At 34.0% G+C, this 25,697-nt stretch overlaps 1 protein-coding gene and 1 pseudogene across 1 annotated transcript; both read left to right on the plus strand.

Moving 5' to 3' along the window:
- Nucleotides 1-1,008: 1,008 nt before the first annotated feature.
- On the plus strand, nucleotides 1,009-5,727 carry LOC143067266 (uncharacterized). The gene is made up of 4 exons (XM_076240375.1): nucleotides 1,009-1,310; nucleotides 1,407-1,592; nucleotides 3,318-3,884; nucleotides 5,078-5,727. The coding sequence occupies exons 1-4, from the start codon at nucleotides 1,103-1,105 to the stop codon at nucleotides 5,494-5,496; spliced, it is 1,380 nt and encodes a 459-aa protein (XP_076096490.1). The 5' UTR covers nucleotides 1,009-1,102; the 3' UTR covers nucleotides 5,497-5,727.
- An 11,673-nt stretch (nucleotides 5,728-17,400) lies between these two features.
- LOC143066221 (uncharacterized) lies at nucleotides 17,401-19,223 on the plus strand (annotated as a pseudogene).
- The last annotated feature ends 6,474 nt before the right edge of the window (nucleotides 19,224-25,697 follow it).

Consider the following 25,697-nt stretch of genomic DNA (forward strand, 5'->3'; position numbering starts at 1 on the left):
ATTTTAACAAGAATATACAAAAGAATCTATAATTTTTTATATGCTAGGACATCATAAAGTTATCCTAAAAGTGAAAATGGTCTTAAGACTATCCAAAGACAGCTTATGAGTAGTCCTAAAGTTGGGACCAACATTAGGACATCTCCTAAGATGAGATCTTTTTGATAACACGGCTAAGAGCAACAATTTCTCCTAAGATGGTGTTAGGACATGTCTTAGTCCTAAGACACCTTTGATGACACGGCCCCAGTATAGTAGATGTGTCTTAGATGTGGAACGAGATGCTACGTATAATAGGTAGCCGTAATAAGTAATAACCTTTCCGACGTCATTTTGGATTCTCTAGATCATGTGAGTTATTTTTGGCTATCCTAATCTACTTAGCGGCTAGGTTAGTTATACGTTCAGTATAGTCAAAATCTATATATACAATTGAAAGGTTTAGCTAGCTATAATCTACCATTTTCTACATACGAAAATGCCTGTACCAAGTCAGGAATATGACAGTTGTCCTTTCGTTTGATGTGTTTAATTTTGCCATTCAATCAGGGACTTTCTGTTTTGAATTTTCCTCGGAATTCAGTATTTTTGTGATTTTATTTTTCCCTACTTACATTTTTTGTAGCAGCTACGACACTGATCGCAAGTCAACCCTGTTTGAGATCGTCAGCTATGTAAATCTTATATATTATAAGAATGCCAGAAACTTTAGAAATAATTGCATGTTTTGCACCTACAGGAAGCTTTGTTTTATTCCTTTGCATATTCTACAAACAGCTGACCAGAGTTTTTTTTATTGAAAATTTAGTTAAGCTGTTAACCGGGTAGTTTAAACGAGTTAGCTAAGTTGTTATAAAGAGTTAGATAAGCTAACTCGTTATAACGACTTAAAATACAACTCTACCCTGACCCTAACCGGCTTCCGTACGTATGCATACATCTGCTACTTAAGGTTATTACTTAAGATACAACTAAAATTATCCATACATTTTAGTTATCTCCATATGTATCAATTACATGTACATGTATGCACTTATTAGAGTAGAAACTGAAACTTGTTTCACACTTTCGTATCTGAGGGAAGTTTCTTCTTCCTGGAAAGATGATAATGGGTGATTACATTATGTCAACAGATGCATATTACCTCAACAAAACAACTGATGCAAAATTGAAAATGACAAGAAAAAATGGAAAATGTGCAACTTGTGTTAATGTGATAGGAATTTCTATACTGGCGATTCTAGTAGTTATAGGTGTTTCTGCTATGACTGCAGTGTTAACTGTTCGTCTAATGGAAACCAACAAACTGGGTAATTTGATATTGGTTCACTAAATTCACAATTTCAAACACGTTTTCAAATAAAACAATTTAAGTATCCTAATTTTTGTTTGTACATACTTTTCAGAGCTCAACACTTCGGAGGAAAACAAAGAACATTCTAATAAAAGAAATTTTGGAAGGAACAATACAAATGAAACAACAGAAACGAATGGCTCAGTGAGCGATAACACTGAGGAAGTCGCACAGGGAGAAAAGGGAAATGTCGGTGAAAATGGACCACAAGGTATTCGGGGACCGACAGGCAAAAAAGGTAGGTATGATATAGGCATACTTTCATTCATTTGATTATGAATATAAATACAAGTAAAATATCGAATGACTGATCATTATCTGGTATAAAGACAAGCATTTATAATTCTTTAATAGTAGAACTGTTAGAATGAACATTTACAAATTAAACTTATTGTATTAATATATCAACTGTCTTGTGATGCAACAGTGGTTCTGTTTTCGCTAAAACTTAAATTAAAAAAACACCGAACTCCGAGGAAAATTCAAAACTTCCCAATCAAATTGCAAAATCAAAAGCTCAAACACACTAAACGCTTGGATAACAACGGTGAAATTGGTACAGACATTTTCTGATGTAGATAATGGGACATTATACCTGGTTTTATAGCTTGCTAATCCTTTCACTTATATGACACTCTCATGGACACAGAAGTCAACAACGTGTTATAACCGTTTTGTTTCAGTTGTTCTTATAGAAAAACACTTTTTTCCTAATTAGTTAATTTGAAATATTTTTAAAAAGCTTTTACATTAAAAAAAAAAAAAAAACCAATCAAATGAATAATAGCGTTCAGATTTACAAAATTTTGGATTGTAAAATAGTTTACAGATTTATGGTAATTTTTATTCTGACTTTTAACATGAATTTTATATATCATATCCAAAATTAGCGATATGTGACCCATGATCCTCTAGTTTACACAAAGCTATTTTTAAGTTTCGGAACAATTCAGTATACTTGCGATCAATCAAAGTTTTTCTGTGAAAACGACTCTAGATGTGTAAAATGTAAAAGGTTTGTGAAAGGTGAATGATCTATCATACAGCTTAAAGTGTCAATAATGTACGTGCAAAATGACAAATAAAATGAGAAAAACAAATTGACCCCAGGATATATATGTTCTAACGTTAACTGTAAATCCTGATATATTTAGGAAAGGACGATAATCTGATATTTACAAGTAGTAATTTAAGAATTTCTAATATGTATAGAACAAAACATTTGACTTTAAGTAGCAACAATAAAGTTTAATAGACGTGAGAATTTTTAGTGATGTGTCAAAAATAGTGTATCATGTTAAGATGTACAAAGTCCGTATAGCTACTTCATCTGATCTTCAATTTATTTATTTTTTTGTCATAACAGTGTTTAAATATGAAAGTTAAAACTCTAACGGAGATTTTAGAATTTAAAACAAGTTGGGTTTTTTATGCGTATTGAAATTAAAACATTAATTAAAATACAGTTCATTTTGATTTCAACATGTTATATCTCCATCCAGACACTAATATCTTTTTTACGACTCGACTTACATATGCGGACGTTTTTTTTTTTTTTTTTATTTGTATATATCATATATACTTGATGCTATGTTCGCTAAAGAAATAACTATTACACCACAGTTAAAACTTACTTTTATCATGTTCTGTCCATTTCCAGAACAAGACCTGAAACGGTAACAATAAATACAACGAAGATTAAACAGCCGATCATTCTAAGGCTAACGTCAAATTTAAAATACCCAATTCAGATTTTTAGAAATGAAAAAGAATGTCCGTTACTATCTTCGATACATGAATAGTATTAGTATCAAGATAAATTAAGAGATGAATACCGTCATTGCCGCTGTTCCACTAATTTTTACCAAAGCTCTTACTAGTGGATCTCTCCAGATATTCACACATGCATACGAAATTGACAAATATAGAATATTATTATTTACCATAGTTGTAAACGTTATAGGTGAACATGGCGAGAAAGGAACGAAAGGCAACAAAGGACCAACTGGTGACATTGGCCAAAAAGGTCAAATGGGAGAACATGGCCCAGTCGGTAACAAAGGACCAAATGGTGACATTGGTGAAATTGGCCACAAAGGTCAAATGGGAGAAATGGGTTCAGCCGGTAAAAAAGGAAATATGGGAGAAAAAGGCGAAAAGGGACTTACTGGTGAAAAAGGACAATTAGGTGTCAACGGACCAAATGGCAAGAAAGGTTCAATCGGTGACAAAGGTCAAAGAGGAGACAAAGGTCCTTTCGGTGACAAAGGTGAAAATGGGGACAGAGGTCAGACAGGTAATCAAGGTCCAGTTGGCGAGAAAGGTTCTATCGGGGACAAAGGTCAAAGAGGCGATAATGGAATCGCGGGAAGAAAAGGTGGTAATGGAAATTTCGGGGTCAAGGGATCAGTTGGTGATAAGGGTGTCATTGGTGACAAAGGTCCAACAGGCGACAAAGGTCCCACTGGAGAGTCAGGAAACAAAGGTGCAATTGGCGAAAAGGGTTTGAAAGGGTCTCCTGGTGAAGCAGGTAAGAATATGTATTCTAATGCAACAACGTTTGTAACATTCATTTTGATTGGGTAACGTCACTTATTTACATGGCATCAATTTGGCATCAATTGACAATTGATGCTATCGGACGTACTCGCAAGCGCAGACGGCATATAACAGATTTTAAATACATGTTTTAACGTTGTTTTCTGTTAGTTTCATTAGAATGGAGATAACAGAATTGTATTTTAAGCTCCGATGGCATCAGTAAACGTAATTTGCGACCATCAAATCCCCAATTGATGGCGTCGGAGCTTAAAATACATTACAGATATCTCCTAATTGTTATTTTACAAAACATGTCAACATATCAGCAAAGAACATCAATCGTACAAAAAAATGAATGAGTAGACGAGGAAAGAAAGAAATTACGAACAGTAATTGGTATCAGTATCATCTTTGGAGCAATCTGATTAAAACAAACAATATGTGTCAAGCTTTTCAAAAACGGACATGCCAATGGTCCGTTCTTTTTTCTGTATTAATGAACTTCCGTTGGCCTCTTATTTATTTGTAATGATACACCCCTTTTAAATAATGTGCAGGAATTGCAATGGCTAAATGTTTGTTACCAGAACTTATTATCGAAGCTTATGTGTAGTACCGTAATAGCGTAGTTTGGTTTATTGGCAATTATTTATTAGTTTTGTTTCTCCCCCCCCCTCCCCACCCCCCCCTCCCCACATCTCCGTTTTGTCTCAATCTTTTTGTAATCGAAGCTCCGTTCATCTCGTTTTATCTTATATTCAATATAATACAGTGTTTTATATATTCAATCATATAAAGTAATTTCTAGGATGTATGAATGCTAAGTGGTTCTCTCTACCAATAAATCCCAGTATAAAGTCAACGGCGGTGAGCATGAATTAAACACCAACAATCAAGCATTCAGTCGATGCACATTGGTTTTGCCTACTCCTAAAATAGTTTGATTGTTCTTCACTGATATTTATCATAACATAAAAAAGTGCACAAGTATTTGAATTGTTTACTTATGAATATTTATTAATACTTGAAAATCCCTACAAAAAAAACAACATGTAACAAAATATCGCATGCCTCGTTAGTTGAATGACATATTTTAATACGAGATGAATAATGAAAAAATGTTAAAACAAAAATGTTATGCATCTCTAAATGTTTTACAACTCTAAATGCTTGTTATTGCAGGAAAGGTTCCTGTGGTTGTCTTTCGTGCTCGAAATGTGGGGCCAGACTCAGATCTTTCGAACACTATAATTAAATTTCCTAATGTAGCTATTAATTACGGAAGTGGATATGACACATCAACTGGAAAATTTACAGCTCCCCAGGCAGGAATATATTTGTTTATATTACAAATATGTCTAGAAGATACACATAATGTTCTAATGACATTGAGAGCTAATAACAACAAAATTGGGGTTCTTAATGAGAAAAACAGTCATGATGACGGTCCATGTACCTCCACTAGTGCTGTTACTGTGTTGTCAAAGGGAGACTCAGTCTGGGTTTATTGTGATTCAGCAAGTGCCGGGGATTCAGTATGGAATGCAGGTGAAAATGGAAACAGCTTTTCGGGTGTCTTGTTACATACAGGAACTTTGTAATTCATACAGCAAACAGTAGTTTTGCATTATAAAGTTGTCAAATTGTTTTGTTTCAAGACAAGTAAGACACGTTTTCAATATAATTCGCCAACCCTATCATTTTTGAAAAGATTGTTTCTGTTGACCTCATATGTTCATTTTGAAAATGGCCATTTTCATTATGTAGATCATGTTAGAATTGATTATTGTTCCATGGTACACATGTTACGTGAATATTGTTTTTCAAGATCATATCACTTAATGTTTAAATATCTGTGGAAAGAAATATTTTCCCTATTGCTAACATCAGATTTAAGAGATCTAGCTTTCAATTCGTCGCACTTCAATTTAGCTTAGCTAGAATAGTGTTCTGGTGAGTAGTTTTGTAGATCCAACAGTTACGTAAATAAAACAGGGTTCGCAGTATGAAAAAGTCTTAATCCTTTGAATGTGTTGTACTGTAGATAACAAACATTGCAAAAAGATAGAGGGTCACAAAACTCACATTACACATTTTGATAGCACTATTTGCATGCAGCATTCCAAATAATAGCAACATTTGAACATTTGCACTCGTATGTGTGTCAATTGTTGAACAATCGCAATAATAAATGCTCGAAAAAATTTCTGAATTTCAGTATATGGGTACTTTTAGAACGTCGTAATCGTTTTGATGCCACTGCTGATGGAAATTTTATTCCCCGAGGGTATCACCAGCCCAGTATACTCAGCACTTCTGTGTTGACATGAATTATTGCTGTGGTCGAAATTATAAATTATCTGTTAACAAATCTTTGATTTTTTAGATATTAAGCCTTTATACCTCTGACATAAATAGATTACCTTAGCTGCATATGGCAAACCTGTACGGAATTTTTGGTCCTCAACAATGCTCTTCAACTTTGTTCTTTATTTGGCCTTTTTAACTTTCTTTGATTCGGGCGTCACTTTTTAGACGAAACGCACGTCTGGCGCAAATACTTAATTTCAATCCTGGTATCTATGATGAGTGCGTTTGAATCATACTCTCGAGCCGAGTTACACAATAAAGTAAATTTATATTAGAAAAGATATCAGCCAAAAACACACCCGTGTTCAGATGACACGTGCAATTTTGTAATAGCTTCATGGATAAGTGAACACGTCTATGCCGGTGAAAATGGAAACAGCTTTTCGGGTGCCTTGTTACATACAGGAACTGTATAATCCACACCAAACACAGAAGTTTACAATATAAAGTTATCCATATAATTTTGTTTCGATACCCGCAAAAGCAAAATCTAAAAAATACTGAAATCCGAGAAAAATTCAAAAAGTAAAATCTCTAATCAAATGGCAAAATCAAAAGCCCAAACACATCAAACGAATAACATGTGATACGTTTTCCATAGATTTTCCAACACTTTTCGTTTTGGAAAGGTTGTTCTTGTAGACGTTATGTTTACATTTTAAAAATAGCTATTGTCATCATGTAGATTTCATTGTAATTGGTTATAGCTACATGGTACATTTTGATGTGAATATTTCTTTGTCAAGATCATATCACTTATAACTCTTAATTAAAATATCCATGGAAGTCATGATTTTCTCTTTTGTTAACAGTTTCAAGAGGATCAGCCTACCTTCTTTTATGCTTACTTCGATTTAGCTTAGCTTGAATAAATATTTAGTGATTAAATATCACATTGAAAGCATCTAACGGTGGTAATATGAAATAGTCTGTAATGGTTTCAAATTTTGTTCTTTGCCCTATGTCATTTTTGTACTGTTAAATTCCATTTTTGTTTTTTCTGAAAAATTGCAACAGTATTTATGTCGCAAAAATATGAAATCACATTATTCATTTTGATGGCACTATTTGTATTTTTCAGAAAATAAATGCACGTTACTATTTCTCAATTAACAGTATATGGTTACCTATAGAAGGTCGTGATAGTTTTAAATCATATACTCGATCCGAGTAACACATTAAGTAACATTATATTGAAAACAATATCAGCCCAAAACAAACCCGTATTTGAGATGGGACGTTCAATTTTGTAATACTTTACGGATATATTTACACGTCAGTTCAATAATCCTTAAAAATACTTTTTGTTACATTTAAGTTATCAGAAGATTATTCGGTTATCTAATTTTATTCAGAGGAACGTTCTTCCAGAGAAGCACAATTCTGCTTTTAGACATTTGTATGCATCGAGACATGATTTGTACATTAATCATATCATTAAGATAATATGTTTAATGACAAAAGTGTGTCTAGCTCAAAGAAATGCATTTGGTATGTACATAAAACTTACAAAGACAAGCCTATTTATTGCCTGTTTTCTCGGTTGTTATATTTAAATGTTTAAGATAATTAACATCTGTAATTGAAACTATGTTAGTGATAGACAATTAACCAATATGCAGAAGAGAATGTATTGATGTGTTTTAAATTCATATATTAGCCACTTAATTTCAAATTATACTGAAATCTGTTCTCGCTGGCTACGATTTCGGAGGCAGATAAGTGATTTCATTCTGTTAAGCAACACAGGTTTCAACGATACAAAAACATTTTCATCTCCAAAATACTAGTGTTCTATTTAAGAACCCTTCTAGTTGCATCGCCTTTTTTATACAAACTTTAACTCTGAGGTTGCCGAAGTAGTCTTTCATTCAGAATTGGAACACATTGTTTCAAATGGCGTCCACTTAAAAAATAAACATTTCGAATACAGTAAATTTACGGTCGAAGAAACAATAGCCTTAAACAATTTGAAACATACAACTTACAATTACATCTGGCACAAGACCACAAAGATAGTTCCTTTTAATTCGAGTGTATTTTTTTTCTCATTTTTTGTTTTCATTTGGATGTTTTATTTTAACTGATTTTGATATGGAAAGAGTGATTAGGCCAGGTGCAAAAAGGTGATATTTACAGTTTTCTGAAAAGCTCTTGACTTGTCAATAGGGGTATGGATGTATATTGGCTAATTTTGTAAAATACTGCAGAGCAATCTTTCTGAATCTTGGATATATTTTTGGACTAGAACTGTACTTTACACACACTCAAAGTTTGACAAAAATATTCGGTGCATTTTTTTAAATGAAACAAAACGATATAAAGAACTAATAGAGAATTCAAATGTGGTCTGTGGTCATCTGACTCAGTGAAAACATCATGGAAACAAGATAAGCACTGAAAACGTGATGACAACTTCAGAAACATACTTTTAGGAAAAATTTGTTTCTTTCTTTTATAAGAAATATGGTTACAAAAACTTATGATTTAATATTTCACAATATACAATGAAAGCCGAATAACTGCTCGAGAGTTGTCTTATTGGCATTCATAGCACACCTTCTTTGTATACCTTGAAAAATGTCATTCTAAAAAATGTAAAGCTAATTAATTAACGACAAAAACACTTAAAGAGAAGAAATCACAAAGAGCAAACTACAAAACACAACACAGAAGCAAAATATTAACAACACAAACTGCAACAAGAACAGGGAATATTCGAAGGTGCTCCGGGAAAGTAAGGAGATCCAATTCCATTTTTGGCACGTGTCATTTTGCTAATATTTGTACAAAATCAGAGAAAAATCGCCAACTTATTAGTTACAACATGTATGTCAATTATGCATGTGAAAAGTAAAATCATAAAAAAAACTGAACTCCGAGGAAAATTCAAAACGGAAAGTCCCTCATCAAATGACAAAATCAAAAGCTCAAACACATCAAACAAATGGATAACAACTGCAATATTCGTGACTTGGTACAGGAATTCGGTTATGTAGAAAATGGTGGATTGAACCTGGTTTTATAGCTAGCTAAACCTATCGATTGCATGACAGTCGCATCAGATTTCATTATATTGACAACTATGCGTGAAGAAAACAAACAGACATAATAGGTAAAAAATTCAAAAAGGGGAACAGCAGTCAACTTTGTGTAATAATATTAATTAAGTACGTAGGACCGTGAAAAATTCCCTTTCGGAGATTTTCATGTTGAATTATGTTTAGAACCCCAGTAATAACATAGCCAGAGTGGTTGTAATTATAAGCCGAGTTGGAACAGTCACATGTCAGAGGGTATTTCAGGCATTGTTCTAAATCAAGGTCCTGCAATGCTTGTTTCTAGTTAAATATTTTAGATGCAATAGGAACAGACTGGTTTTGAAAATAAATAGGCATTTCAGATGCTAACTCCTTGTGATGTAGAACGTTGCTGATGTTGATTGCATCAATTCTTTCATTAGTAAAATTGGTAAGGTAAACAGGAAGGAATTTTCTCTTTTCCTCATGCAAAGGTTCCGATCTTACTGGATTAAAAAGACGGAAAAGAGCTACATCACAAATTATACTGACAAGTCTGTATATTGGAGAAAATGTATGTATTCATCCTTTGTCAAGTGCATAATCTCTCAAACATTTTAGAAAATTAACAGACAGTGAAAAAAGAATAGTTCTAATGTAATGTAACCCTAGCGGATGATAGTAAATAGTAGCCAATTAATGAAACATTGCGAAAATGAGAATGTATGGCTTAAGAATTATAAGGATTATTAATCATGAAACTTGATTTATACTTATTTCGATAAAATAAGTGTTTCCATTTTTTAGGCAACTCCTAAATTAAAACTTTTTTGTTACCTATCGAAGCTGAATAATATTTTTTTTGTCTACTATCAAAATATTTCAATATTTTTTTCTAAAAGGACATATATGACATTGCACATATTACGTAAGACACAATTAGTTACATCCTTAGTTATCAAGTGCCTGTGCATGTACATGCATGCAATTACTATAATTGTAGAAAAAATTAAAATCACAAAAGTACCGAACACCGAGGAAATTTCAAAACGGAAAGTCCCTAATCAAACGGAAACTTGTGTGACGCTGTCGTATTTTAAGAAAGTGTTTTATTCTTGATTTCATAGACCAAGTAAACGGTATGACAGCAGATACATCTTTCCTCATCAGAACACCTGACTCAAAATTGAAAATGACAAGAAAGCATGGAAAAAATGCATCATGTGTTATAGTGATAGGAGTTTCTATGGTAGCGATTATTATAGTTATATCTGTTTCTGCTATGACCGCAGCGTTCACTGTACATCTAATGGAAACTAACAGGGCGGGTAATTTATTACTGGTTAACTTCTTTACAATTTACAATCAATTTACAACCTAACCCTAACCTTAACCCTAACCCTAATTAACTTTTAACGACATTATTTTGGCAGTCTCATTTTTCTGCAATATATATCTAAAATAGCATTTACAGTGTTTCTTTTCGGATGTTTCTGTGACAAGTATGGTATTTCCCCCTCTTACTTTCCTTTATCATGTCTCTTTTCAAGGATAAGGATCTCGTGAATATTGAAAACTCATCTAAGTTATCTATTAACATTTCTCAGGTAAGTACGCCTGTATATCAACTTAGTGTATGCTAAATGCTTACACTATGTTTACCATAGTATTTCTAATGTCAGTATGCCTGCATGCGAACCTGGTGTATGCAGAATATTCAATATTATTTATTTTGTCATAGTTCAAGTCTGTATGCCTGTTTACAGACCGTGGTGTTGTCTAAACTCTTATTGTATAAACATGTTTATAGTGGCAAGTATATTGCATATTTTCTTGAACTTTTCAGTTCACGGTTTTCTTGCAGACTAAGATGGTGTACCATGACCTTTGACTTTTATTTATTTGAATCTATTACATTTGATTGCTTGTATACCTACATGCAGTGTTTTTATGAACTCAAGTTTTACCTGCATACTTACATACAGACTATTTTGGCTTGTACTTGTATAAAACTTATTTCAAACAGTATAGTACATCCTCGTTTTTACGGAAATGTTGTTTACCGTGCCCGGAAATTTAGAAACGATCCTGGTAAACTTATTAATCCTTTAAATAAACTGATTCTAAAAGGTTACCCATTCAACACTGTAATTAGATCATTGACTATTGTTTTATTGGTATTGATATTGATTTTGTTATCAGTAAATTAAAGCATATTTATTATTAGTGTTATATACAAATACACATTCATGAATCTACAATCTGTCGATACCTGTATCTTGTAAGAATATTATGCTCCATTATAAGTTGATATCAAATGACAATAGCTTACATTCAAATATTGATAGCAATATACATAGTTCATAGTAGAACAAAATGAAATTGAGAAAGGAAATGGGGAATGTGTCAAAGCGACAACAACCCGACCATACAGTAGACAACAGCCGAAGGCCACCAAATGGTCTTCAATGTAGCGAGAAACTCCCGCACCCGTAGGCGTCCTTCAGCTGGCCCCTTAAAAAATATGTATACTAGTACAGTGATAATGGATGTCATACTAAACTCCGAATTATACATAAGAAACTAAAATTAAAAAGCATACAAGACTAGCAAAGGCCAGAGGCTCCTGACTTGGGAATGGCGCAAAATCCCCCTTTACCTCTAGCCAATGTAGAAAAGTAAACGCATAACAATACGCACATTAAAATTCAGTTCAAGAGAAGTCCGAGTCCGATGTCAGAAGATGTAACAAAAGAAAATAAATAAAACGACAATAATACATAAATAACAACAGACTACTAGCAGTTAACTGACATGCCAGCTCCAGACCTCAATTAAACTGATTGAAAGATTATGTCTTCATCATATGAATATCAGGCACAATCCCTCCCGTTAGGGGTTTAGTATCATACTATCATAAAATATATGAGTAGAACATAACCCGTGTCATGCCAACAACTGTTTTTTAAATAAATGTTTTAGTTCCGATGCAAATACCCGATAAGTGAATCAATATTAAATCCAAAATATGCAATCTTTAATGATCTGACAACAGTATCGTAACTATATCCCTTCTTAATAAGTCTGTTTAAAGGTTTTGTAAGCTTTTGGGGTGGATACTGACATTTTTGTGCTTTGTAAAGAATATTACCATAAAAGATTAGCTGTGAAATACCTGAACGTATAAGATGTCTGCATGTTGAGATATATTTTCGAATTATTTCCTTATAGGGATGATAAAATTTAGTAAATGTTTTGACTAGTTTATATGCAACAGGACAACCGGAAGTACATTTGTTTTTGGCAATATATAATTTTGTGGTGCTCAATAGTTGAACAAGCGCAATTTGACTATATGTATATATTTAAGATCAGTGTGTCCGCACACGAACATGGTGTATGACTAACTTATTGTCTTGGTATATCCAGGATTTAGGAAAGGGATGTTTGCCTGTATACAAACTTGATATGTGTCATACATAAATATAAACTAAATATAATTGCAATATACATATGCACTTTCCTGGATCTACAATGTGTCGATTCATGTATCTTGGCATTGCACTAGGTCATGTAGCTCTCTTTCGGTTTAGGACGTCTTTACACTAAATCCAGTGGATATTGGATGTGACATGAATGATAAAATAGTCTTAGATGCATGATTTGTTTGATTAGTTCTATTTGGCTTTGAACTAGCTGTCAGTAACTGTGAATACTCTAAGATCTGTACTTAGTGTCTTTTTGTTGTTGGGATGTCAATCAAGTACAAGTATCTTGCCACTGTCTACTCTGTGTTTCCAATTATAGAAAGCAAATTTCTTGTTACTGATAGCTTTACGGATTTACTCATTCATCATTTGTAATGTTGGCTTCTTTTTTCCTTTTTTTTTTATTTAGGAGCAATAACTTTATAAGATATATTTCTGTTTGTATCCATCTGATGAATGAAGCCTTTTTCAGCTGATTTTTATAGTAAGTTCTTATGTTATACTACAACACCATTGTCCCAAGTTAGGGGAGGTTTGGGATCCCACTAACATCTTTAACCCCGCCACATTCTGTATGTATGCACCTGTCCTAATTCAGAAGCCTGTAATTCAGTGGTTGTCGTTAAATTTGTAACTGTGTTACATATTTGTTTTTGTTCAAGTTTTACATCAATTAGGCTGTTAGTGTTCTAGTTTGAATTGTTTTACATTTGTGATTGCGGGGCCTTTTATAGCTGACTAATCGGTATTGGCGTGGCTAATTGTTGAAGGCCATACGATGACGTATATTATCGGTAATGAGAACAATTCACTTCGATCAATTTTGACTAAATATCAGAAGTCTATCTGAGCTGACGTAGATATGAAATTTAAAATTCTAATTTATTAGCATAGAAGGTATACTGGCATATAAACTTTTTTTTTATAAGCAGACATGTTGCTATTTCTAAATCACTTAATGAAGTTGCTTCTTTGAAAGTTTGATTGTTTCCATCTGAATAAATATACCATTACATTAATAAATGATTTTGTACTTTGAACACTCAACCAGGAATGTACCGTTGTTTACAATTGCAATAGTCTTATGATTATCTTTATTCTTGAGATTCTTTACAGCCTATGTAGTCAATTTGTGGTATTACAAATTAAATAACAAGTAACACATAAGAAGAAAAAATAAAGGTACAGTCATTGATGATGCCTGGAAAACATGTGTTCATATATCTTTTTTATATGCGAACGGTTAAATCATATAAATTATGTACTTTCGACTGCTTTCTGACAGTAAAATAAGGGTGTTGGCAGATATAGTTTCATTAAATGTACTATTTTATATATATCATGATTGGATTTTTAAAACAATAACTGTTTAAATCAATTTAAAAAATAATCACTTCTAATGTACGGAAGTGTCTTGGACTTGAACTGTGTTTTACCAAAAAAGACTTTAACAATGGGTGCTTTAAGGTTGGACATGGTCATACAATAAGTGTCCTATGGTAGGTAGATAATATAAAGGTTGAAAAGGAGGCAAGCAACAATAAATTCAATATATTGTTTTAGCTGAGAGACCGATTTTTTTGGGGGGGTGGATATTTTGATAAGGATGATCAAATCAAAAATCAGAGTATGCAAAATGCTAAATAAAGATACTATCTCAAATTCTGTTAAAATATTTATTCCAACAATATCTTTAAAAAACTACAAATGTATGCAGGAAGTTAATTTAATACTCTGTCGGAAATCATATTTAATGTGAATTTCACCTGCCACAAAAATCTGTTCTGCATGAATTTACATATGTTATAACGTGTGTTTACGATATCGTTTTACATTTGGATGAATAACAATAAGACATTGGTTGGTATTATGTAATTATGAAAGACCTGAATTTTTTCCGAAATATTTCATTTTTGTTAGAGGAACTGAAACGGGGAGGTAAGTTGCAGCCTTTTAAAGTCCAAAATGCTTCACGTAATTCATAAGTAATGTACCTTTTATAAGATTATATATTGTTCGTTTCTCTTTGTGTTGCATTTTAACGTTGAGTCGTTTGTGTTTTCTCTTATTTTTGAGATATTGAGATAAGACGTGGCACGGTACTTGTCTATCCCAAATTCATGTATTTGGTTTTCATGTTACATTTGTTATTCTCGTGGTGTTTTGTCTGATGATTGGTCTGTTTCTGTGTGTGTTGCGTTTCGATGTTGTGTCGTTGTTCTCCTCTTATATTTAATGCGTTTCGCTCGGTTTTGGTTTGTTACCCCGATTTTGTTTTTTGTCCATGGATTTATGAGTTTTGAACAGCGGTATACTACTGTTGCCTTTATTTATAAGACCCCGACCAACAATGAAAAGGGAGATCATTGATCTCTCAAAGAACTGTGCAAACCTCATCACATATCCGAGTCAAACACCACGTTACAAGTCCTAGCATACTATTATTGTTATCCGACAGATATGAAGTTTGTGGAAGTTAATTTGTTAAATATATTCATACCTTTCTAAACTCGGGCGATTTTGTGCTTGACATGTTTAATTTTTGAAGGCTGAATATTGAATTCTTAGTTTTCCTTATGTGAAAACAGTTAACAGATTTTTAAAGACTTGGTGTGTACGAAGCCTGGATTACCTTTTACCAGGAATTCTCAATTCGAGAATGAATTAAGGCCAAGGATATATACTTACTATAATACGTTATGAGCTTTTATGAACAAATAAGACTTTAAAGAATAGCTAGTTCCTTCCAAGTTCGATTTGCTTGACTGAGTTGGAACTTAATTTCTTAATAGTTTCTTAACTTACCAAAGGATAATTTAAGAGTGCTTATAAAGTACCAAAGTATACTACATGAATATTGATACACCATGATTCTAGCATTTTACCAGTATCATAATTGCAGCAATTCCGGTTTTATTTGTAATAATATCAATTACTGTATTCAAAGTTCTTTTCAGTTTGAATACATTGTATTTGTGCATACCAAAAGTGTCCAAGCTTTAATATATTTAGCTAACTTGTATCTCTTTGGTCATATATCCTGTAGAACTATATAGAACTACATCTTCGCTAGCCAAGGATTACGATCCACTCCCGCTCTCTTCTGGAGTGGATCGTAACCCTTGGCTAGCGAAAATGATAGAACTATAAAGTTAGTAATTATTAACCAAAAGTACAACCCTGTTACGTCAATATGTATGTAGCAATATACAAACATCGCCTACATATGGTTCCAGTTTAACATCATTATTTCATCGATATAGAGCATTGTTGCTTTCACATTGGAGCTGTATTTTTGTTTTGAAAGTTTAACGGACACCATCGTTATTTGGTTGATCGCTACTGAATATATGTGACAGATATGCCCACAAATATACTCAAATTTTCATAGCAACAATCCCGTTTTCTTGGCACTGTTCCTCGACATTATGACATGATTGCAGGATTCCAAATATGATTGCAATTTTCACTGGTTAAACCAACGGGTGCCTCGAATGGAGCAGGATCTCCTGATTTTTCTGGGGCACCTGATATCATTTGCAGCAGGTTTTTTTGGTGGGATTCGTGATTCGTGTTGATCAGTCTTTGGTTTAAAGTGTAGATATTTTTAAACTGTTGTCTGTCTTTTCGTCTCTTTTTTGTCATGGTTTGGTTATTTTTCTTCTACTTATGTTTTATCTAGAACCTTACATTTTCGATGTTTATGTTTCATATATATCTTCGTACTGACAATTTCAAATGCATAATAGATAAAGTTTTGGATTCTCAAATAATTTTTAATAGTTTGGAAAATATATGGTTTATTGTGCCAAAGTTATTGGACTTTTATCAGTTAACGTTGTTTCTTGCGAAAAGCTATTTTCATATGGACATCACTCATCATGCACGTTTTGTTTTGTCACACAGACATATTACTAACTTTTTAAAAGATTGCCTTCTAAATATTCCAAATCATCAAAATGTCAATACGGGTGTATCATGATTGTGTTCTTGGTAGAGCTGTTTTTTTCTATATTATTTGGTTGTATAACATTGATCACATGTAATCTGTCAAAACTCTGTAGTATATTGGCATTAAAAAGTATTTTAAGTGTTGATGTATACTCATATATAGTAAGATGACCACTCAGAAACTTTTTTTTTATCTTTATCCCTCCTCTCACCTATTAATATGAACTTATCGCGACAGATAGAAGGTATGTGATTGGATGTTGAATACACATAAGGACATTTTTTTCAGTAAGCTATATTTTCTCTTGTTTTGGACATGTTCCCAATTGTACATCTCATTCTATCCAATATAAAAACTAATAGTGATCTTATCTGTTTAGGGGCCAGCTGAAGGACTCCTCCGGTGCTGGAGTTTCTCGCTGCATTGAAGACCCATTGGTGGCCTTCGATTGTTGTCTTCTCTATGGTCGGGTTGTTGTCTCTGTGACACATTCCACATTTTCATTCTCAATTGTATGCATATAAATTGACAAACATATTTACCATAGTTTTACCCATTGTAGTAAAAAAATGTCGAGAAAGAGACAGATGGCAACAAATGACATACTAGTCACCTTGGTTGAATTGGCGAAAAAGGTCAAATAAAGAAAAGTGCCCAGTCGTTAATGGCAGAGAAATGGTAGAAAAGAGACTTCTCGATATAAAAGGTCAGTTAGGCATAAACGGACCAACAGGCCAGAAAGGCTCAAAGGGCGAAAAGGGTCAAAGAGGAGACAAAGGTCGTATCGGTCACAAAGGTGAAAATGGGGGGAGAGGTCCAGCAGGTAACCAATGTCCACTTGGTGAAAAAGGATCCATTGGGAAAAAAGGTCAAAACGGCGATAAAGTAACCGTGGGAAGTAAAGGTGGCAATGGGACATTAGGGGACAAAGGATCAGTCGGTGAAAATGGTACAATCGGCGACAAAGGTCTAATAGGTAGTATGGGTCTCTCTGGAGTGCAAGACCAAACAGGTGACTCGGTCATAAAGGTGCCAATGGTAAAAAAGGTTTGAAAGGGTCATCTGGTGAATCAGGTAAGAATTAGTATTATTTTTACGAAGCATATACATATACAAATATATATAAGCAAAATAAATTTTGATAAGAATACAAATTCCTGTGTAAAACGTTTACATTAAAGAATATGAAAACAGACCGTTCTTTCTGTAAAAAAGATCTTTTGGAATCATCTACTGTTGTTGCAACGTTATAAACAACATATAAGTGCGTCTGATCCAGTGACATCTCTACGACAGATTTCATCCATCGGATTAAAAGTAATTGTAATACAACTTTTTTAAGGCTGAAAACACAATCTGATTATATTATGCGTCTAAATATCAACCCAACAATGTTAGATCTGTAAATGTTAGACTGATTTCATTTTTTATGAGGTTTAGGGAGCTATCATTTGATTTAAAGGTGAGGTGGGGGTTGGATTTAAAATATCGTCCTGCATTATTTTTTAATGTAATCTCTGTCCTGCCTTTTGATTTTTCACTGTATTCGTTCCTGCCTTTTTTAATTGGTATTACCTGACTTTTTCATACATTAATTATCATCCGCCTTTATTTTTATGCCAATTTGCTCATCTTGCTCTTATTTCACTTAAAATCCTGTCCTATGTTTTTCAAAATTCATCCTACCTTATTTAAATTGGATTGCAAGTTGAGTGCTTCTCTGCACAAAAGAAAACTTAGTTCCATAACAACGGCGCTTAATGTGATGTAAAACAGCAACAATCAATCATTCAGTCGAAGCAAATTTGTTTGGCCTACGCCTGAAATAGTTTTACTTTTCTGAATTGATTTGTTTTAATAAAAATGAAAAGTATTTATACATGTATGGACATTTTTGCCTATAACATATTTCTAATGTTGCAAATAATAACAGATCGCCTGCATAGCTAGAATAAAAAACTGTTTTATATTCATTTATTAAAGAATTGTACTACTTTTATGTTTTTCATTATAGGAAAGGATCCTGTGGTTGTTTTCGTGCTAGAAATGTGTCGCCATACTCCAATCTTTCAGGAATAGTAATCAAATTACCAAATGTAGATATCAATTCGGGTAGTGGATATGACAAGTCAACCGGAAAATTTACGGCACCACATGCAGAGACATATTTGTTTATATTGCAAATATGTGTAGAAAAGAATCAAAATGTGGTTCTAACGTTGAGATCTAATAACAAAACGTTTGGGGTTTTTAATCAGAAAAACAGTCATGATGACGGTCCATGTACCTCCACTAGTGCTGTTACTGTGTTGTCAAAGGGAGACTCAGTCTGGGTTTATTGTGATTCAGCAAGTGCCGGTGATTCAGTATGGAATGCAAATTAAAATGGAAACAGCTTTTCGGGTGTCTTGTTACATACAGGAACAGTTCAAATCGCACAAATTCACTTGATGAAATATATGAGTATTGAAAAATGTAATTTCAGTACAAACAAGTAAATTTAATCACATCAAACAAATTGACAACAAATGTCATATTCCTGACTTGGTACAGGCATTTTCTTATGTAGAAGATGTGTGTGCCATACATTTAAAAGGAATCGGGATAAGGGTCAGGGGTTGGGGGTTCTGATACACCTTATGTGTTCATCATTTAGCTATTGTCATCATGCAGAGTTTATTAGCGTTCAGTATAGTTCCATTCTTTTACGTCAGTTACATAGTACTTTCATGTGATTATATTTTGCTGTAACAGCTGAGGTATACTGTATCTGTAAAAGACTCAGCGAGGAATGACCTTCCTAAATAGTTCTAAAAATTAAAGAAATCTAAATGACATATTGAATACTCTTTCGTATCTTGATATATGTTCTTACATATTTTTGCTTTATAGATGTAGAAATAAATCAAATATGTACAGAAGTTATTGTCTGTGTATCTAGATCTCTAGAGAGGAGAACCAATCTGCATCGTGATAGAATATAGTGTAGACCAATAAATGATCAAATATTTCTCACATCTGCCTACAGTTGAATATGATACAAAAGATGACTTTAGGAAGATAATACCACTAACGGACCTCTTTATCTTATTTATAAGGTATCTTTTGGTTCATTTATACCTCTCATTTTCTCAAAATTTCAACTTTTCAGGCCAATAAATAAAAATAATGGGGTAAATTTCACTCATTTGTGATAGAAATGTTTTAAGAAATGAGCAATAAATGTATTCAAGCAGAATGAACAATCCATATAAAAATTTACTGTCACCAAGGAGGTTTCAATAAGTCCTTACACATGAGAGTACTCACGAGGTCAAATGTGCATATACAGTTTCCCATATTAGGTGTAATAGCATTTATTTCCCCTATTTGTCTTTGTTAAATTTGCACTTTTAAAAAATAGTACAGAATTTATCTTTGTTTCAAATAAAGAAATACTTGGCTTAGTAAATGTTCATCCTGTCCAGTACTATAGAGAAATTTCATATAACATTTCATTGCATAAAAAAAATTAACCACCACTGGAAGTTATATAAACAATTAAATGTTCCACCTCTTTTCTAACTGTACACAAGCTTTAGTAACGATGTATCCTAAAGTTTCCAAAATGTTTTATACAAACCCCAATTAAAAAATAATGGTGCTTTGAAATACCCAAGATATGTTTATGACCTAGAAATGTTTTACTGCAAAACTGATAAATTGTAAGATTAATTACCTCCAACTCAAATTTAACGGATTTTGTTTTTGACCTATTTTTGTATGAAACCGGATGTGACGTACCATGATTTGGTGGTATTACACCTTAAACCCTAATAAAGTACTTCCCGTATGCCATGCATGTCTTTAATTTTGGCAAAATTATTTAAATTTAATTGAAATTGATTTTTTAATTTAACTTTGGAACACATATTAAAAAGTTATACAATAATTGATATAGAAGTTATGTTATCATGGTTAAATTAAATTCTGGTTTAACAAAAACAAAGGTGTCATCTTTTAAATTTGTTAATTTGCTTTATTAACTAAACTCTACTGACACCATAAATATATACTAGGCTTAAGTTAATGCTGAAAATTGTCCAGTGACAATAAATCCTATCAGAAACATTCAAAAACTTTTGAATAACATCGAAAATATGAGTCACAATTCAGTTTTTAGATTATTTGATCAGCTTGTTTTTATTTTATTTTAAAGGTGATATATAGATATGTAAGTGTTTGTGAATATGATGTTGAAATTAAAATATGTTTATTATAAAATGTTTCAAAGCTATACTGAGTACATTTTTAATTTCAAATTGTTGTCCAAATTTCTTTCCAGGAGAAATTCCTTAATTGATGAAATACAATAGATAGATACAAAAGAATCTGCCTAGATTAGTCAAGACTTGGTCGAGTATGGTTCAGACTAGGTAGAGCATGATTCAGATTAAGTCAAGTATGACTCAGACTAGGAAGAGCATGACCCAGACTATATCGAGTATGGTTAAGATTAAGTCGAGTATGACTCAGAGCAGTTAGAGAGCATGATTCAGACTAGATCGAGTATGGTTAAGACTAGTAAGAGCATGATACAGACTCAGTCTAGTATGGGTCAGACTAGGTATAGCATGATTCAGACTAAGTTGAGTATAACTAGGTAGAGCATGATTCAGACTAGATAAAACGTGATTTAGATTTAGTTGAGTATTGGTCAGACTAGGTCGAGTATGGTTCAGACTAGACTGAGTATGGGTCAGACTAAGTAGAGCGTGATTCAGACTAAGTTGAGTATAACTAGGTAGGGCATGATTCAGACTAGATAAAACGTGATTTAGATTTAGTTGAGTATGGGTCAGACTAGGCAGAGCATGGTTCAGACCTGTCGAGTATGGTTACGACCGGTTTAAAATGGTTAAGTACTTATCGAGTAAAGTTCGAGTACAAATTCAGACTGTTAAGTATGATTCAGAATACAGTCGAGTATCATCAAGTATATACCAGACCAATTCAGACTTGTCGAGTAAAAATTAGTACACATAAAAAAGAAGATGTGGTATGATTGCCAATGAGACAACTCTCCACAAGTGACCAAATGACAAAGAAATTAACAGTCGAGTACAGATATAGGCTATTTTAGACTGTTACTGGATTGTAGTGGAATGAGACAAAAATCTTCAGAGCTAAGGATTTACAGTTCAATTCAAAAGACTTCCTGATCTTTACTACCTTTATCATATACATAGATCGTAGGCGTATAAAGTAAGCTATAAAAGATCAAAGTATAACAACATGTTGAAAAGAATGGCAACGGCATTTTAAACTTTAACAATGAACGACAAACAAAATTGGCAAATAAATACCTTTTTCAATTATTTGTATTATTACCATAATTATTGGGAAACAAATTAATTAAAACTTCAACACTAATTATTCTGTTTATGTAGTTTGCCATGCACATGGCCCAGAGGTGCGATTCGGATACATGATGATTTTTACAGTATCGGTATCTTTTTGTTTACCCTTCGTAATGATATTTTACGCAATATTATACTTTATCGAGAACGTGTATACTTTATACTGCATGAACTTTCAATTAAAAAAAATGTTGACTTCTTTGTCTTTGTTAGACTAAGTGGTATGTTCGTTTGAATTTTTTAAATAGTTGTGTTGAATGAATGTGTGATATGTATACAATATGTATGTCCATATAACGAAACTATAGACAACTTTCTAACAAAATGGAGGTTATCTAGCTATAAAGCCTGGTTTCCCCACCATTTTCTCCGCAACATTCACTTCTTTGTTGTCGTGCCAGTGTTCAGTGAGTTCCTTTTTTAAAACTTACCTTGGATTCGGTATTTTTGTTGATATCCTTTAATTGCACACAGAGTAACCCTAAAGAAACAGCGACCTATGAAAACAAAGATAAAATATTACATCCAACCTTGAACTTTGTAGTAAGTTAAGGAAGATACATCCAATTTTATGTCAATAAATACGTTACCATCACAAATTCTGAGTTCATCCATTTGCGCAAGTCTGACAAGAGGAAAACCCCAAATAAAAATATCATCCAATGAGAAGAGGGATGACCAAGCAGTGCCCGTATAACCATGCCTTTATATCATCCATTTAATTTCCGCCTGCGCATCGAGACACATGTGTTACAACTTACAGAGAAGACTTTAAGTTTTTTGTTTTTTTCAATAGTGAATATTGTAGGTATCCCCATACCATTGTTTATTTGACATTTTTTTGTTATAATATTGTTGTTTATGTATACAAGTGTTTAACTTCATACTTCTTTAATTATGGAGTTTAATGCTCCCAGTCCTTACGAGACCATTACAGGTAGTGATGTTTTTTTAGACGGTTCGTCACCCTTTCCTGTGACCGCAACAACAGTAGGGCAGGGAACCCCTCCTAATAGTAGTCAACTAACCGACGTTTTTACTTCGGTGACTTCTAGGACCGGTCAACAGACCCTGAATGCAGGTTCTGTCGGTTATCATGGAGATCTCCCTACCATTACCACTGTTACGCACTTTTTCTAGGCCAGTTGACACCACAGGGTCCATTTCATCTTACCCTGGTACCTCTATGGGTTTAAACTTACCTGGGTCTAGAGCATCAGCGTCCTATTTTGGCTTCACTTTACCCGCTTCGGCTAGTAATGCCATGTCTTGGTCTAGACCTCCGTGGTCTCAGGGTTATCCTTATTCAGGCTTTCCTGGTCAGGGGTTTAATGGTCAAGGGTTTCCTGGTCAAGGTTGTCCTAATCAGGTTTTTCCTAGTCAGGTTCCTAGTTAGTCCTTTCCAGGTTTCTGGCCTTATTGTGGACCAACACCAGTTATTGTTCCTCAGAGTACTACATCTAATCTGTCAGTTCCTGCTCCTCCTTTAGCAGTGTCTAGTAGTTGTCGTAGTGTATCTGTATCTTGCCTCATTTACTGAGCAGATCTGCTCTAAAGACTATGAGGTTTTTGACTCTACCTTGGGTAAACTGGTATTCAAATGTGACAAGGTTTTTTCATCAACTATTGCTTCTAAACCTGCCGATGGACTGCGTCTTCCTCTGTCTGTTTGAACACTTTTTAGCAGCAGTTGCTCCAGTTCTTAAAGACTCTTCTCTTCCACCAGAGGTCAAACCTTTTCTATGACAGGTAGACAAGGCTTTGGGTGCCTCCCAATTGTTGATTATGGGTTCCATCGCCAACTGCACCTTATCCAAAAGATCTAAAATTTTGGATAAGGTAAAGGTGTCAGATAATCTTAAGGATGCTTTAATCAAGTCTAATTGGATGAGAAGATTTTCGGGTTACCACTTGATGAGATACAGAAGCATCTCAATCAAACTTCAGCCCCAGTGAAGGTAAATGTATCTCTTTCTGGAAATAATTCTAAACGAGGTAGTTATTCTTCCGCTGGAGGCTTATCTTATAATTCTCAAGAGAAGAGGAGGAAAATCAGTAACGTTGGAAGCAATAAACCTAAGAAATCTTCAATCCCTAGGTCTAAACCTAACAGTTTTAAGAGAGGTGACAAGAGGGCCAATCCCTCTTCCTAGGAAGTTGCCCGTCGTACGTTACTGTCAGAGCCCTATTCAGAGATGTACTACAAAACTCCTCTTTCTCAATTGCCAGTAGGGGGGGAGGTTAACACATTTTCTAAAAAAAAAGTATTACCTCAGATTGTTGGGTTCTGCCAGTAATTTGAGGGGATTGACTCTTCAATTCAAAGAACAACAACCTCTTTCTCCTGTTCCTATCCCATTATGCAATACTCAAGATCCACAGAAGTTTCTTCTTCTGTCAACAGAAGTAGAGACTCTTTTGACAAAGAGGGCAGAGGAGGAAGTCCTTGTATCTTCAATAGATCCAGGTTTCTATTCTCGTCTCTTCCTTGTATCGCAGAAGACCGGAGGAATGAGACCAGTCATCGATTTGTCTATCCTCAATTCCTACATGATTATTCCACATTTCAAAATGGAGACCAATCGTTCAATAAGAGCTTCGATTCTTCCAGGTATGTGGACAACATTCCTGGATCTAACGGACGCTTATTTTCTTGTTCCAGTTTGCCATTCATACCGCAAATTCCTTCGGTTTGTTTGGAACAAAAGGGTTTACCAATTCAGAGCTCTCCCTTTTGGTCTGTCAACCGCACCACTAGCCTTTACCAAACTCATGCAGCTCACCTTCATTCACAGGCTATTCAGATTCATTCTTACCTGGACGACTCACTGATCAAGGAACTTTCTCCCGAGAAACTCTATCTCAATGCCGATGTAGTCATCAGGTTGCTGCTCTCTCTGGGGTTTCTAATCTCTTGGAGAAAGTCGGACCTCATTCCGTCTCAGGACTTTATTTTCCTAGGCGAACATTACCTTACTCATCAGTGCATAGTTCGACCTCCTCAGGAAAAGTTTCAGAATCTTTGTTGAAAAATTCATCTGTTTCTATCTCAAAAACAGTTACTGCTCGCCAGTTTTCACAACTGCTAGGTCTCTTGAATTCACTAGCGGATGTTGTTCCACTTGGTCGCCTTCACATTCGACCTCTTCAATTTTATCTACATCAGCATTGGCTCTCAGGTACACATGTACAGGATTGGGAATTTCTAGTTCCAATCATTCATCAGGAATTGTTTCCTCATTTGGTTTGGTTGACTTTTCAAGCAAACGTTTTGAAAGGCCAACTTCTGTCCTCTCCAGTTCCAAATCAGACTCTGTTCACAGATGCCTCCAACCTGGGTTGGGGAGCTTATCTGGAAGGTCTTTTAGTGTCAGGAGTGTGGACTCCAGATCTTTTGAAGGAACACATCAACATACTAGAAATGAAGGCAGTTATTCTTGCACTGTCTCATTTTCAGTCTCTACTGCAGAACAAATCTCTGGTTCTAGCAACGGACAACACCACTGTGGTGGCTTATTTTCGAAACCAAGGGGGAACTCATTGTTACGAGCTGTATCTTTTAGCAAGAGAAAT

This window comes from Mytilus galloprovincialis, chromosome 3 (genome assembly GCF_965363235.1).
Source record: "Mytilus galloprovincialis chromosome 3, xbMytGall1.hap1.1, whole genome shotgun sequence".
In the NCBI taxonomy this organism is placed as follows: domain Eukaryota; kingdom Metazoa; phylum Mollusca; class Bivalvia; order Mytilida; family Mytilidae; genus Mytilus; species Mytilus galloprovincialis.

What these genes read in the sequence shown, in the direction of transcription:
- LOC143067266 (XM_076240375.1), top strand. Translation starts at nt 1,103, where the DNA reads ATGATAATGGGTGATTACATTATGTCAACAGATGCATATTACCTCAAC. An exon ending in AATGGAAACCAACAAACTGG is followed by an intron (nt 1,311 to 1,406) that starts GTAATTTGATAT and finishes CATACTTTTCAG; the next exon opens with AGCTCAACACTTCGGAGGAA. An exon ending in GGGACCGACAGGCAAAAAAG is followed by an intron (nt 1,593 to 3,317) that starts GTAGGTATGATA and finishes TAAACGTTATAG; the next exon opens with GTGAACATGGCGAGAAAGGA.